The 13,830-nt window shown below is 45.4% G+C and overlaps 1 protein-coding gene across 2 annotated transcripts in view; it reads left to right on the top strand.

Annotated features, from left to right (window-relative positions):
* The window catches only part of PABPN1 (poly(A) binding protein nuclear 1), a 34,268-nt gene that overhangs the window by 11,036 nt on the left and 9,402 nt on the right, over positions 1 to 13,830 (top strand). The window contains exons 1-7 of one of the 2 annotated variants that reach the window (XM_060145453.1): positions 626 to 991; positions 1,345 to 1,459; positions 2,168 to 2,235; positions 2,544 to 2,650; positions 3,117 to 3,204; positions 3,289 to 3,440; positions 4,371 to 5,440. In XM_060145453.1, coding sequence (XP_060001436.1) covers positions 641 to 991; positions 1,345 to 1,459; positions 2,168 to 2,235; positions 2,544 to 2,650; positions 3,117 to 3,204; positions 3,289 to 3,440; positions 4,371 to 4,410 — 921 coding nt within the window. In that variant the 5' untranslated portion in view covers positions 626 to 640 and the 3' untranslated portion in view covers positions 4,411 to 5,440. Of the gene's footprint in view, positions 992 to 1,344; positions 1,460 to 2,167; positions 2,236 to 2,543; positions 2,651 to 3,116; positions 3,205 to 3,288; positions 3,441 to 4,370; positions 5,505 to 13,830 lie in introns of those variants that run through there. The other variant, XM_060145443.1, reaches the window with a different exon arrangement.

The raw sequence follows: 13,830 nt of genomic DNA, 5'->3' as shown, positions 1-13,830 counted from the left end.
CCATTTCCAGCAACATCCCATCTACTGGTGCATTCCTGGTAGAAGACCAGTTTCCAGAAACCGCCGCAGTATTTCCGGACTCTGCCTTCCAAGAACTCACTAGTTGGCAACCAGCAGCATCAAGATGGCCGCCTCCTAAAGACCAGTCATGTGACCTCGGCTTTCACTGGGATCCCGGCAGTCCGTTCGGGGGCAAGGTTCACCTGTCACGAAACGGGTGTCAGCCCTTCGAATCTCGCGAGCCAATCGGCATCTGAGGCTGGGCCACTTCGGCGAAGCGATCGGAAGATTGGTCCTTTCCACTCGCCTTGCCAGCGGCCAATCACCGACCGTCATACTTCGCGGACCCGCCCTTAGGCGGGGGAGAAGCAGGAATGTCGTCACAGCTAGGCGGTATTGTTACCTAAGGACTTGAGAGGAGGTGGGACGAGTGTTGATTGACAGACCGATTTCTCCTACCGGGATTTAAGGATATGGCGCAATCCCCCGCCTTAGGGATGGGGTCTTATTTGATTGCCTAGTAATATTCCCCAATGGAGTCCTAGCTCGTGGTGACGGGCAGGCTGCTTGACTAATGAATCCTCGGCGTGGCCGGCGCAGCTCTCCAATCGCTGGGCGGCTGGCCCCAGTCTGAGCGGCGATGGCGGCGGCGGCGGCGGCGGCAGCAGCAGCGGGGGCTGCGGGCGGTCGGGGCTCCGGGCCGGGGCGGCGGCGCCATCTTGTGCCCGGGGCCGGTGGGGAGGCCGGGGAGGGGGCCCCGGGGGGCGCAGGGGACTACGGGAACGGCTTGGAGTCTGAGGAACTGGAGCCTGAGGAGTTGCTGCTGGAGCCCGAGCCGGAGCCCGAGCCCGAAGAGGAGCCGCCCCGGCCCCGTGCCCCCCCGGGAGCTCCGGGCCCTGGGCCTGGCTCGGGAGCCCCCGGCAGCCAGGAGGAGGAGGAGGAGCCGGGACTGGTCGAGGGTGACCCGGGGGACGGCGCCATTGAGGACCCGGTGAGGGAAGGAGGGCGAGCGAGCAGGCCGGCCGGCCGTGTCACGGGAGGCCCAGAGCTCAGGCGAGCGGGAGGCGGGCGGGGGATGGGGGTGGGCGGGGAATAACGTGGCTGGGGCCGGGCTGGGGAGGCAGCCTCGACCGCCAGAAGGGGCCCAGCCGGGTTGATTCGGGCGTCATGGGTGCCTAGTGTTGTTCTAGAGAAGGTAGCTTGGATTTCTTTTCATTACGACCCTCGCGTCGGGCGAGAGAAATGGCCGAGCATGGCTGGGGCCGCGCGCGGAAGGAGAGCAGGGTAGAGCCCCTGCGTTGGTTCCTTTTAAGCTGTTCTCCATACCCTCCCCACTCATTGTAGGAGCTGGAAGCGATCAAAGCTCGAGTCAGGGAGATGGAGGAAGAAGCTGAGAAGCTAAAAGAGCTACAGAACGAGGTAGAGAAGCAGATGAATATGAGTCCACCTCCAGGCAATGGTGAGTAACTGGCGGTTGCACGCGGAACCCGGGTCCTGAGATTGGAAGGGTTATCGGAGCACGGTTTATATGGAATTAGATGGTCGGAACCTTGGAGCTGCTTGTCTGAGCAATTACTGGGCAGTTGCTGCAGTCATAGTCCATTGTGTGTTTTTCTGACCTTTGTGAGACGGGGCCTATGTTTTGGTGATGGTAGTCTTGTGCCTCCCTTTGTCCCTGTTACAAATGTGTTGCTCTTTGTTCTTAGTCTTCCACTACCCTTTTTGGAGGTTGCCAGCTGGTATTTGACCTTCAAGTCCAATAGTTTTTCTTTCAGTTGGAGACCTTTAGTTAGGAGTTCTAAGATAAACTGCTCAGCTTCAGGGGGCTTCTCCTCTAATCTAGAAATGTCCAGCCTCAGCCGACTTAATTTTGTTCACTTTTCAAATCATTTTAACCGAAGCTACTCAATAGGTACTTGATTTGGGGGCAGGAGGGAATCCCTGTATTGTTTTCTTTGATTTTTAAGACTGTATTAATCTATTCCTTAATTTTTCAAGTATTTGGTGAGCACCTATTGCATGCTAGACTTTTCTAGGTAATGGGTACAGCAGGGAACAGAACAGACCAAAATCTTTACCTTTGCTGCTGCTTGTGGTGGTGGTAGTGGTGCATAGATTGGCCAAGTAGAAAACAAGCGTTTTTTTCCTGATCCTTTTTTCTTCAAAGCTGGCCCAGTGATCATGTCCATTGAGGAGAAGATGGAGGCTGATGCCCGTTCCATCTATGTTGGCAATGTATGTACCAGAGCCTTGACTAGGGTTGGGGAAATCTCTTAGTTTGGGGGATTATTTATTAGGAGTCTTGAAAGGAACCATTTCCAGGGTAGGTGGTGGATTTAAGGGGTGGAGGGAGGGTTGGAATGAGGTGAAAGGTAATGGTGATTAGCAGAGGCTCTGGGGTTGGAAGGAAAAGAGGTTAGTTCCTTAGAGAGCTAGATATTGGTGTGCTTTGGTGTGTATGGATGGCCCAGCGCAGAGGCTAGGCAGAGTACCTGTGGAGATGGGAGTTTGCCCTGTTACCTGTGAAATGTACCCCCCCACAGGTGGACTATGGTGCAACAGCAGAAGAGCTGGAAGCACACTTTCATGGCTGTGGTTCAGTCAACCGTGTTACTATACTATGTGACAAATTTAGTGGCCATCCCAAAGGGTAAGTGGGGAAGTTGATGTCATTTTAGTCACAGTTAAAAAATAAATAAATTATATTTTATATTGAGCAGTAAGCTACCTAGATGTTAAAGTAAGTAGTCTGTCTTTTAAGATAGGTGTTAATGTTGATACATATCAAGGATTGCACATAAAATTGCCTTCAGGGGCCCAACAGATAACAGAGATGGGGGCTGGGTGTGGGGGGGGATCATGAACTATAAGGGGGGGCACCTTCTGCACGGCCCCCACCGTTTTCTGCCTTGCGGAAAACCAGGCCCTCTGTATCCTATCTTATAATTTTCCAAGAGTAGCTGCAAATTTTGATTAAAATCTTCCATTAAGAATTTTTTGGACAAATAATTAAAAATATGAACACACTGTACTCAAACAAAGCATGCCTGTAAGTTGGATTTGACCTGTGAGCTGCTATTTGTATCCTCAGATAAAGTGGCAATTACCCTTTTCAGGTTTGCATATATAGAGTTCTCAGACAAAGAGTCAGTGAGGACTTCCTTGGCCTTAGATGAGTCCCTATTTAGAGGAAGACAAATCAAGGTAAGCCCTGTGCCCTTTGCTGTTCTGGTTCTGTAAGTTCTCCAGCTTGGCTCTAAGGCATTGTGTTGTACGTGTCATTCTCAGGTGATCCCAAAACGAACCAACAGACCAGGCATCAGCACAACAGACCGGGGTTTCCCGAGAGCCCGATACCGTGCCCGGACCACCAACTACAACAGTTCCCGTTCTCGATTCTACAGTGGTTTTAACAGCAGGCCCCGGGGTCGCGTCTACAGGTCAGGATAGATGGGCTGCTCCTCTCCCCCGCCTCCCATGAGCCCTGTATGCTTCCTTCTCTCCTCATCTGAGGAACCTCCCTCCTTTACCCTCCCCTTGGTTCTGGGGACTTGGTCTCCTGCCTGTGCAGGGTGAGGAAGGTAGTTGCAGGCCAGGAGGCCAGTCTCATCTTTTTCTGGAGCAGGAATTGGTGATAAGGGCTGGATCTCTCCACCCTGTTCTGAGAGATGCTTCTCCACCCAGCCTTTTTTTCCTTGAGAGTTGATGGCAGTGAAGGTGTTTACACAGAACTCCCAGGAAGAACAGGGCCTCAGAGCAGTGAAAGCACTGTTTGGACCTTTGCTACTTTTCTCAGAGTTAGGGAGGGGCTGAAGTTTGAACCTCCCTTGGAAGAAAACCAGAGGCTAGTTGATCCTCCTCAACAGCCATGTGGGAGGATATCGAGATATTTACTCTTTAGCCAGTCTTTTGCAACTTTCTCGCTGGGCCTAGTGTGGCATCCATGTTGTTGCTTCACTTTACTTCCGTTTCTTTACATTTAAATAGACAGTTTAGGCATATAGACCTTGGCTTTTCATAAGATTTACCTGTCAGCTCCCAGGAGTTAGGGAGGATCTGTTGGTGAGAGCCTCGCTTTTAAGAGCTGTGGAGAACTGGAATCTGGATAAACAATGAGTCCTTTTTCTTGCCCCTATGTCTCAGATGCATTTCTTTATTGCCACTGTTTGGCGAGGTAATAACAGTTAATTCCCCACTCCCATTTGCCAGGTGTGTCACTATTTCTGGGATTGTGGGGGTCAGTTTTAGGACTTGGGAAACTTCTTTCCCCTCTTCCCTTCTCAATAACTGGGGCGAGGGCCCACGGGGAGGGGCTTGTACTGAACTATTTAGTGATCATGTTAACACCTAACTCTCCTTCTTTCTTCCAGGGGCCGGGCTAGAGCGACATCATGGTATTCCCCTTACTAAAAAAAGTGTGTATTAGGAGGAGAGAGAGGAAAAAAAGAGGAAAGAAGGAAAAAAAAAAAGAATTTAAAAAAAAAAAAAAAAGAAAAACAGAAGATGACCTTGATGGAAAAAAATATTTTTAAAAAAAAAAAGATATACTGTGGAAGGGGGGAGAATCCCATAACTAACTGCTGAGGAGGGACCTGCTTTGGGGAGTAAGGGAAGGCCCAGGGAGTGGGGCAGGGGGCTGCTCATTCACTCTGGGGATTCACCATGGACACGTCTCAACCGCGCAAGCTGCTCCCCCTGTTTCCCTGTGCCCCTTTGCCCCCTTGCGGGCTGCTCAAGGGTAGGTGGGCATGGGTGGTAGGAGGGTTTTTTTTTACCCAGGGCTCTGGAAGGACACCAAACTGTTCTGCTTGTTACCTTCCCTCCATCTTCTCCCTAGCTTTCACAGTCCCCTCCTGCCTGTTCCTGTCCTGCCAGGTCTACCACCCACCCCACCCCTCTTTTCTGGCTCCCTGCCCCTCCAGATTGCCTGGTGATCTATTTTGTTTCCTTTTGTGTTTCTTTTTCTGTTTTGAGTGTCTTTCTTTGCAGGTTTCTGTAGCCGGAAGATCTCCGATCCGCTCCCAGCGGCTCCAGTGTAAATTCCCCTTTCCCCTGGGGAAATGCACTACCTTGTTTTGGGGGGTTTTGGGGTGTTTTTTGTTTTTCAGTTTTTTGTTTTGTTTTGTTTTCCTTTGCCTTTTTTTCCCTTTTGTTTGGAGGGAATGGGAGGAAGTGGGGACAGGGAGGTGGGAGGTGGATTTTGTTTATTTTTTTAGCTCATTTCCAGGGGGTGGGAGTTTTTTTTTTAATATGTGTCATGAATAAAGTTGTTTTTGAAAATAAAAAATGTTTGGCCTTTTGGGTGTATGGATTATTTATCTTCCTGTTGTCTCTTAAATCCCAGATGGCTGTTAATTCTCCTTTCTGGAAATGCTGGTGTTGTGGAGGGGAAGTTCCCACCTAAGGAGTAGGAGTCAGAACTACAACTAGCAGGAACATTGTGCGTTTAGCTGAGCTTGATGGGGTTTTCTGGAAAGCATGTAGCCCTGATTGGCATTTGAGAGGTACATTAAATGAGCCTGGGAATATAAAGGAATGGCCAGATTAGAGTGCTCTAATAGCACTTTAGTGTGTCCTCTTGATAAAATTTATGTGCAAATGAATTATCCACATCAACAGCACTAGATTCTTATGTTGGCGTCTGGGTAGCCTTTTTTGTCTTCTCTACCCCAAGGTAGGCTCAAAAAACGAGGGAAAAAAATAATTAGGGGGACTTCCCTGGTGACGCAGGGGTTGAGAGTCTGCCTGCCAATGCGGGGGACATGGGTTCGGGCCCTGGTCTTGGAGGATCCCACGTGCCGCGGAGCACCTGGGCCCCTGTGCTGCAGTTACTGAGGCCCGCATTCCTAGAGCCTGTGCTCTGCAATGGGAGAGGCCACCACAATGAGAAGCCTGTGCACAGCAATGAAGACCCAATGTAGCCAAAATAAATTAAAAAAAAAAAATTAGGGCTTCCCTGGTGACTTAGTGGTTAAGAATGTGCCTGCTGGGGCTTCCCTGGTGGCGCAGTGGTTGAGAGTCCGCCTGCCGAGGCAGGGGACTCGGGTTCGTGCCCCGGTCTGGGGAGATCCCACATGCCACGGGGTGGCTAGGCCCGTGAGCCATGGCCGCTGAGCCTGTGCGTCCGGAGCCTGTGCTCCACAACGGGAGAGGCCACAACAGTGAGAGGCCCTCATACCGCAAAAAAAAAAAAATCCGCCTGCCAATGCAATGGACACGGTTTCAAGCCCTGGTCCAGGAACATCCCACATGCCCCAGAGCAACTAAGCCCGTGCGCCACAACTACTGAGCCTGCGCTCTGGAACCCGCGAGCTACAACTACTGAGCCCATGTGCCACAGCTACTGAAGCCCGCATACCTAGAGCCCGTGCTTTGCAACGAGAAGCCACTGCAATGGAGCCTGTGCACCGCAACGAACAGTAGACCCCGCTCGCTGCAACTAGAGAAAGCCTGTGTGCAGCAACGAAGACCCAACACAGCCAGAAATAAAAAAAATTATTAATAAAAGTTAACATTTAAAGATAATTGCGAAGCTTACATTTAGTAGTTCAGTGGCCACTTAATACGTTCAGCTAACTTGTTTTCGTTTTTTTATAAATTTATTTTTAATTATGGCTGCGTTGGGTCTTTGTTGCTGCATGTGAGCTTTCTCTAGTTGCGGCGAGCGGGGCCTAGTCTTAATTGCGGAGCATGGGCTCTAGGCACGCAGGCTTCAGTAGTTGTGGTGCATGGGCTTAGTTGCTCCACAGCATGTGGGATTCCCAGACCCAGGGCTCGAACCTCTTTCCGCTGTGTTGGCAGGCAGATTCTTAACCACTGCGGCAGGGAAGTCCTAGCTAACTTATTTTGGATTGTTCCATTAATTAGGACAAGTGGCTTTCGTTGTTTGAGTATCCTTAAGTTTAGTAGTTGAGTTACTTGGTTGTGTTAATGACCTAATTTTCCATTTTATATTCTAATGTTAGATTGGTCTTAAAAGCCTTTGGTACTATATCACACACACACCCCTTTTTGTAGACCCTCCATTACTTACAGTTTGTAAATATTTAAACCTCTGTATGTTCACTTCTGTTCCTAGGATTTTTGTTCATGATTGCCTCTGACCGAGATGCTCTCTTCGATAATCTTAGGTTAAAGAAATGGCTCTCCATATCCATGGAGCCTCAGCCAACCTCCCAAATGTTTTTTGTTTTTTATTTCCAAATGGTTTTGTATTCTGAAATTTCAGGTATCGACCATCCCATAATTTAATATTTGATCATCTACCTCCCATTGTGTCATTTGTTAGGCATTTGGGAGTCTTCTCTAACTAGATTCAACTAGAACAGTGTCTCATAAGCTGAGTACGGAAACTTTAGAGGCTGATTAGCAAGAGGCTGGATAAAGTGTTCAGTATTAACTTTTTATTAGAAAAATGTGCAACATCTTAAGTGGCTTGATGCTGCTCATGCTGGGAAGGTCTTGTCTGTCCGCCAGGTGGCAGTAAGTGGCTATCTAAAAAAATCCCTGTAGCCTGTTGGATCTTGGAGGATGAATTGCTTTTTTGACTCTTCTTTGTTTTAATTTTCTGTGTTCAGTCCGTTCTCAATATCCTGTCTGTCCTCTATCCTACTTTAACTGCTTGAGCAACTCCCCACCTTGATTGTAGTGGACTCCTGGCAATAATCTGTCTCCAAACTCTTCGTATTTCCAAAAAGGCCCCTATGCTGCCAAGTGTGGAACTAAGGTTTTTCCCAATTTGATCCAGATTGATTTTTCCTGCCACATTCTTCCCTACATCTGATGTACTGTGCATTCCAGTTGAGTTTTACTTTATTTTCATGTATTGCTCATGCTGTTCCTCCAGCCTGCTATGCCCATCACATCTACTCTGTCAGAATCATAAGATAGAAGCCAAGGTGTATAAGCCAAGTAACGCAGCCAGGAAACTTATTTTGATTTCCTAGTCAGGATGAATCACTCCTGCACTCGGCAAATTGCTCCTATCTCTATTTGGCACTTCATGCTTTCATAATTAAAATAATTACATCCGTGTTTTCCCTTAAGGGCATGGATTGTGCCTTTGTATGGCTCACAGCACCTGCCAGTTAGGTGTTCAGAAGGTGTTAATTCACCTTGGAGGGTCCCTTTATCCCGGGCCTGCTGATTCCTATTCTTTTTTTAAGTAAATTTATTTATTTATTTATTTATTTTTGGGTGCGTTGGGTCTTTGTTGCTGTGCGCGGGCTTTCTCTAGTTGTGGCGATCAGGGGCTACTCTTCGTTGTGGTGCGCGGGCTTCTCATTGCGGTGGCTTCTCTTGTTGCAGAGCACGGGGTCTAGGCATGTGGGCTTCAGTAGTTGCAGCGTGTGGGCTCTAGGGCGCGTGGGCTTCAGTGTTTGTGGCACGCAGGCTCAGTAGTTGTGGTGCACAGGCTTTGTTGCTGTGAGACATGTGGGATATTCCCAGACCAGGGCTCAAACCTGTGACCCCTGCATTGGCAGGCAGATTCTTAACCACTACGCCACCAGGGAAGTCCCTGTTGATTCCTATTCTTAACAGGAATTAGATTTCCTGCTTTACCTGGTCTCTTCATTTTTCCTGTATCATCCTCAGTGATTTTAGAGGAAGTAGCTTAGAAAGCAAGTTGCTTTCTTTGAGAAAGATTGGTTACTTTTCTGTCAGTCATTCCTAATAAGCTCTCTCTTAATCAAGGGACAGCAATGAGTCTGGTCTCATTCGGATTCTGTGGGAAGGAAGTGTCCTTGAGGAGGAGAGATTGGGGAAGCCTGTCTATAAGATTTCTCTGGAGTGAGTCTGAGTCAGAGATCCTTTGAGGGACTGTGGGTGATACAAAATGAATGAGGACAGCCCAGTGCTTTCTCAGAATTTGCCCAACCTGACACCAGCAACAGAAAAAAGCGGTGGCTGGTTTTTTTCAATAATGTAATAGCTTTCCTCACTTTCATATGGTTAGATGAGCAGATTTGATTTCTCAAATCATCTAATTTAAAAATGTCAACCCAGCTAATGCCTCTTTCTCCTTTATGCCTATGGCAATCATTCATTCAACAAACAGACATTTACTGAGTCCTTACCAAGTGCTGGGCACTGTTCTAAGTGATAGAATTTGTTACAGAAAAAGGGGTCACTAAGTAAAGGAACTTTAATTTTATTTGCTGAAGAAAGCTTGCAATATTTCTGACTTGCATCCCACCAAAAAGCTCTATGGATTTTTTTAGATATAATTCACATACCATAAATTTGCCTTTTAAGTGTACTTAAAATTCAGTGATATTTAGTAGATATATTTATAATAACCATATTATTTATACATATATATGTACATACCTATATAGTAACCATCACCACTACCTAATTTTAGAGCGTTTTCATCATGGCAAACAGAAACCCTGTACCCATTAACAAGCATTCCCAATTTTCCCCCCCTCGCAGTCCCTAGCAACTACTAATTATACTTTCTATATCTATGGGTATGCCTTTTCTGAATATTTCATATAAATGAGATCGTACAATATGTGGCCTTTTCTGTCTGGCTTCTTTCATTTAGCATGTTTTCAAGATTGATCCACGTTGTAGCGTTTATCAGTACTTCATTCCTTTTTATGGCTGAATAATATTTCATTGTACAGTTGACCCTTGAACAACATGGGTTTGAACTGCATGGGCCCACTTAAACGTGGGGTGTTTTCAGTAAATACGTACTATAGTGCTACCTGGTCCATGGTTGGTTGAACCCATGGATGCAGAACTACGACATGGAGGGTAGACTGTAAAGTTTTTGAGGATTTCGAACTGCATAGAGGGTCAACGCTCCTAACCCCCAAGTTCAAGGATCAGCTGTATAGATATACCACATTTTGTTTATCCAGTCATCAGTTGGTGGATATTTGGGATAGTACCATTTTTTGACTATTAGGAATAGTGTGCTACAAACATCTGTGTACAAGTTTCTGTGTGACCATACCTTTTCATTTCTCTGGGGTATATCTTTTCATGTGCTTACTGGCCCTTTGTACATATTCTCTGAAGAAATGTCTAGCAGATCCTTTGCCCACTTTTTAACTGGGTTACTTGTCTTTATTGTTGAGTTGCAAGAGTTCTTGATGTATTCTGAATACTAGACCTTTATCAGATATATATGATTTCCAAATATATTTTCTCCCATTTTGTAGGTTTTCACTTTCATTTATTTAATTTTGGCTGAGTTGGGTCTTCGTTGCTGCACACAGGCTTTCTCTAGTTGCAGCGAGCGGGCTTCTTATTGCGGTGGCTTCTTGTTGCGGAGCATGGGCTCTAGGCACACAGACTTCAGTAGTTGTGGCATGCGGGCTCAGTAGCTGTGGCTTGCGGGCTCTAGAGGGCAGGCTCAGTAGTTGTGGTGCACAGGCTTAGTTGCTCTGTGACCTGTGGGATATTCCCAGACCAGGGCTCGAACCTGTGTCCCTGCATTGGCAGGAGGATTCTTAACCACTGCACCACCAGGGAAGTCCCGGTTTTCACTTTCTTGATAGTGTCCTTTGAAGCACAAAAGTTACGAAGGTTTATGCCTATGTTTTTTCCTAAGAGTTTTATAGTTTTAGCTCTTATATTTAAGTTTTTGATGCATTTTGAATTAATTTTGTGTATGGTGTGAGGTAGAGGTCCAGCTTCATTCTTTTGCATGCAAATAATGCATTTGTCCCAACCCCGTTTGTTAAAAAGCCTATTCTTTCCCCATTGAATGGCCTTAACACCCTTGTTGAAATCAGTTGACTGTAAGTCCACAGGTTTATTTCTGGACTCTCGATTCTGTTCTATCAATCTATGTGTCCATCCTTATGCCAGTAGTACAGTTTTCATTACTGTAGTTTTGTAATAAGTTTTGAAAGTGGAAAGTGTGAGTCTTCCAATTTTGCTTTTTTCCCAAGATTGCTTAGCTATTCTGGGTCTTTGACATTTCCATATGAATTTTAGAATCAGCTTGTCAATTTCTGCAAAAAAGATGGCAAAGATTTTAACAGGGATTACACTGAATCTGTAGATCAGTTTATAGAAGATTGCATCTTAACAATATTAAATCTTCCAATCTATGAACACAGTATGTCTTTCCATTTATTTAGATCTTTAATTTCTTTAAACAACGTTTTGTAGTTTTCAGTGTACAGGTCTTGCACTTTTATTAAATTTATTCCTAAGTATTTGAGGTTTTGCTATTTTAAATGGAATTCTTAATTTCATTTTCAAATTGTTCATTGCAGTTGTATAAAAATACAGCTGATTTTGGGAATTCCCTGGTGGTCCAGTGGTTAGGATTTGGTGTTTCACTGCCGGGGGCCTTGGTTCAATCCCTGCTCAGGGAACTAAGATCCTGCAAGCTGCGTGGTGCAGCCAAAAAACAATTGATTTTGTATATTGATCTTGTATCCTCCACATTCAGTCACTAGTTAAGTAACCTTGCTGAACTTGTTTATTTAGTTCTTATAGCTTTTTGGTGGACTCTTTAGGATTCTCTGTATACAAGGTCATGTCACCTGCAAATATAGTTTTACATTGTCTTTTCCATTCTTGGTGCTTTTTACAGGCATATCTCATTGTATTGGGTTTTGCTTTATTGCACTTGGTAGAGATTACATTTTTTACAAATTGAAGGTTGGTGGCAACCCTGCATTGAATAAGACTCTTGGTGCCAGTTTCCAACAGCATTTGCTCACTTCATGTCTCTGTGTCACATTTCGGCAATTCTCACAATATTTCAAACCCTAAACCAACAAAAAGATTACGACTCACTGAAGGCTAAGATGATGGTTAGCATTTTGTAGCAATAAAGTATTTTTAAATTAAAATATGTACATTGTCTTTTATAGATATAATGCTATTGCACACTTAATAGACTACAGTACAGTGTAAACATAACTTTTATATGCACTGGGAAACCAAAACATTTGTGTAACTTGCTTTGTTGCAGTGGTCTGGAACTGAGCCCTCAGTATCTCTGAGGTATGCCTGTATTTCATTTGCTTGCCTCATTTTCCTGGCTAGAACCTCCAGTACAATGTAGAATAGAAGTGATGAGTGCAGACATCTTTGTCTTGTTCCTGATCTTGGGGGTAAAGCTTTCAGACTTTCACTGATAAATATGATGTTAGCTGTGGGTTTTCATAGCTGCCTTTTATTCCATGGAAGTTTAAGGTAAACACTGCTCTTCTCCATGTATACCATGTTCTGTCGTGTCTCTAGGCTTTGCACTGTTTCTTCTTCCTTTCTGTCCCTGGCAAACTCAAGACTTACCCTGTAGGGTCCAATCCAAATATCTGAGAATCTTTCCTTGACTGCCTCCAATAGAGTATATCCTGTCCTCCTTAGAGCTGCTACAGCACTTTTTATATTTTTCTGCATTTTCTATATAGGATTGTAATTATTTATCTCCCAGTGTTCTGAGCTCTTGCAGGCAAGGACCATGTCCCCCAGACCTGAGGCAGCACAAGACAGTAGTGGATAATCAGTAAAAATCGGTTGCACGGTAGCCGGGCTAGGTTGACTGAATGAGGAATGGGAGTGGCTTTCATATCACTTCATGTAACTTTTTTTAGGTTAGAAATGTACCCCGTATATCCTTTTAATTTTCTCCTCAATAATCCATAATGGCTTTTACTTGTGAATCCAACTAAAACATTTCTAAGAACTGTTCATGCTTCGTCAGTACAACCTCTCCAAGGAAAGTAGTCATTTCCTTGTTTGCCCGTAAATGATCTCCAAGTTCCTGGGGTACCTTCTAAACTTAATATTACAGGATAAGTAATACTTTCTTTCATGGTGTTTAGAATTATTTTCTATCTGGTATGCGGTAAGAAGATTGCAGGCTCTCAGTTATCAAGATCTGGCTACTCTAATTACCAGTCACCTCAAAAGTTACCTCTCCAAACCTCAGTCTCCCCATCTGTAAAAGCCTAAGAAATAATAACCATGTTTCATGGGGTTATTGATGACGATCCAGTGAGATCATGTGGTTGGTGAATTTTAGAGCAACTGACAAGATGCCAGTTGTAGCTACACACATTGGTCCTGTCCACCTAGACCAGGAATTGCTTGGGGATGAGGGACTGTATCTTCGTGCTTCCTTGATGCTTCTTGTATGCTATCATTCTCTTTGCCTTTACCTCTTTGATTGAAGTCAGAGAGACTTGCTGTGTTTCACCTACCCTCCTACAGGAGTTGCTCTAGCTTCCTGAGTGTTTTTATTTTCTTTCCATGGACCTTTTTCCAGCGGTATGCAGAGAATAGATTCTTTGAAATGCCTCTTTGACACCATTCCTCACAGTGTGCTTTGGACAGTGTCATTAGCATATAAGTAACTCCTTGGCTTTACCTGGGCTCTTCCAAAAAGTACTTATCTATCATCCTGTTGGTTCTTACAGAAACTCTGGAGACAGCAATGAGTATGATCTCTCAATGAGTGTTATCATTGGCAACCCAAAGCTAAAAAGTCAACATTGGAGTCAGTTTGGACCACACAGACACTGTTCTACAGAATGTGTGATGCAGAAGGCCTGGGTTTAAGTCCTCGCTCTGCCTCTTCATGGCAGTTCCTTCCATTTCTCTCATTTCCATTTCCTCAGTAGTTAGATAGGATAAAACTACTAATACCTATTACAGGGGGCTATGAAGATTAAATGAGAAGGGTTCTTATGAGTTCTCCAGTGATTATTATCAAGAGCCCAGAAGCATGGCTTAGTTCCTAGAGCTTTGGGCCTGGGGCATGGACTGGCAGAGGGGAAGGAGATAGGAACACCGGTGTTGCAGAGATCTGTGGGTAACAGGGCCCCCCTTCTCTGGAAGAGGCTGGCCTCA

The sequence above is a fragment of the Lagenorhynchus albirostris genome, chromosome 1 (genome assembly GCF_949774975.1).
Source record: "Lagenorhynchus albirostris chromosome 1, mLagAlb1.1, whole genome shotgun sequence".
Taxonomy (NCBI): Eukaryota; Metazoa; Chordata; class Mammalia; order Artiodactyla; family Delphinidae; genus Lagenorhynchus; species Lagenorhynchus albirostris.
This window is presented reverse-complemented; position numbering and strand designations above follow the sequence as displayed.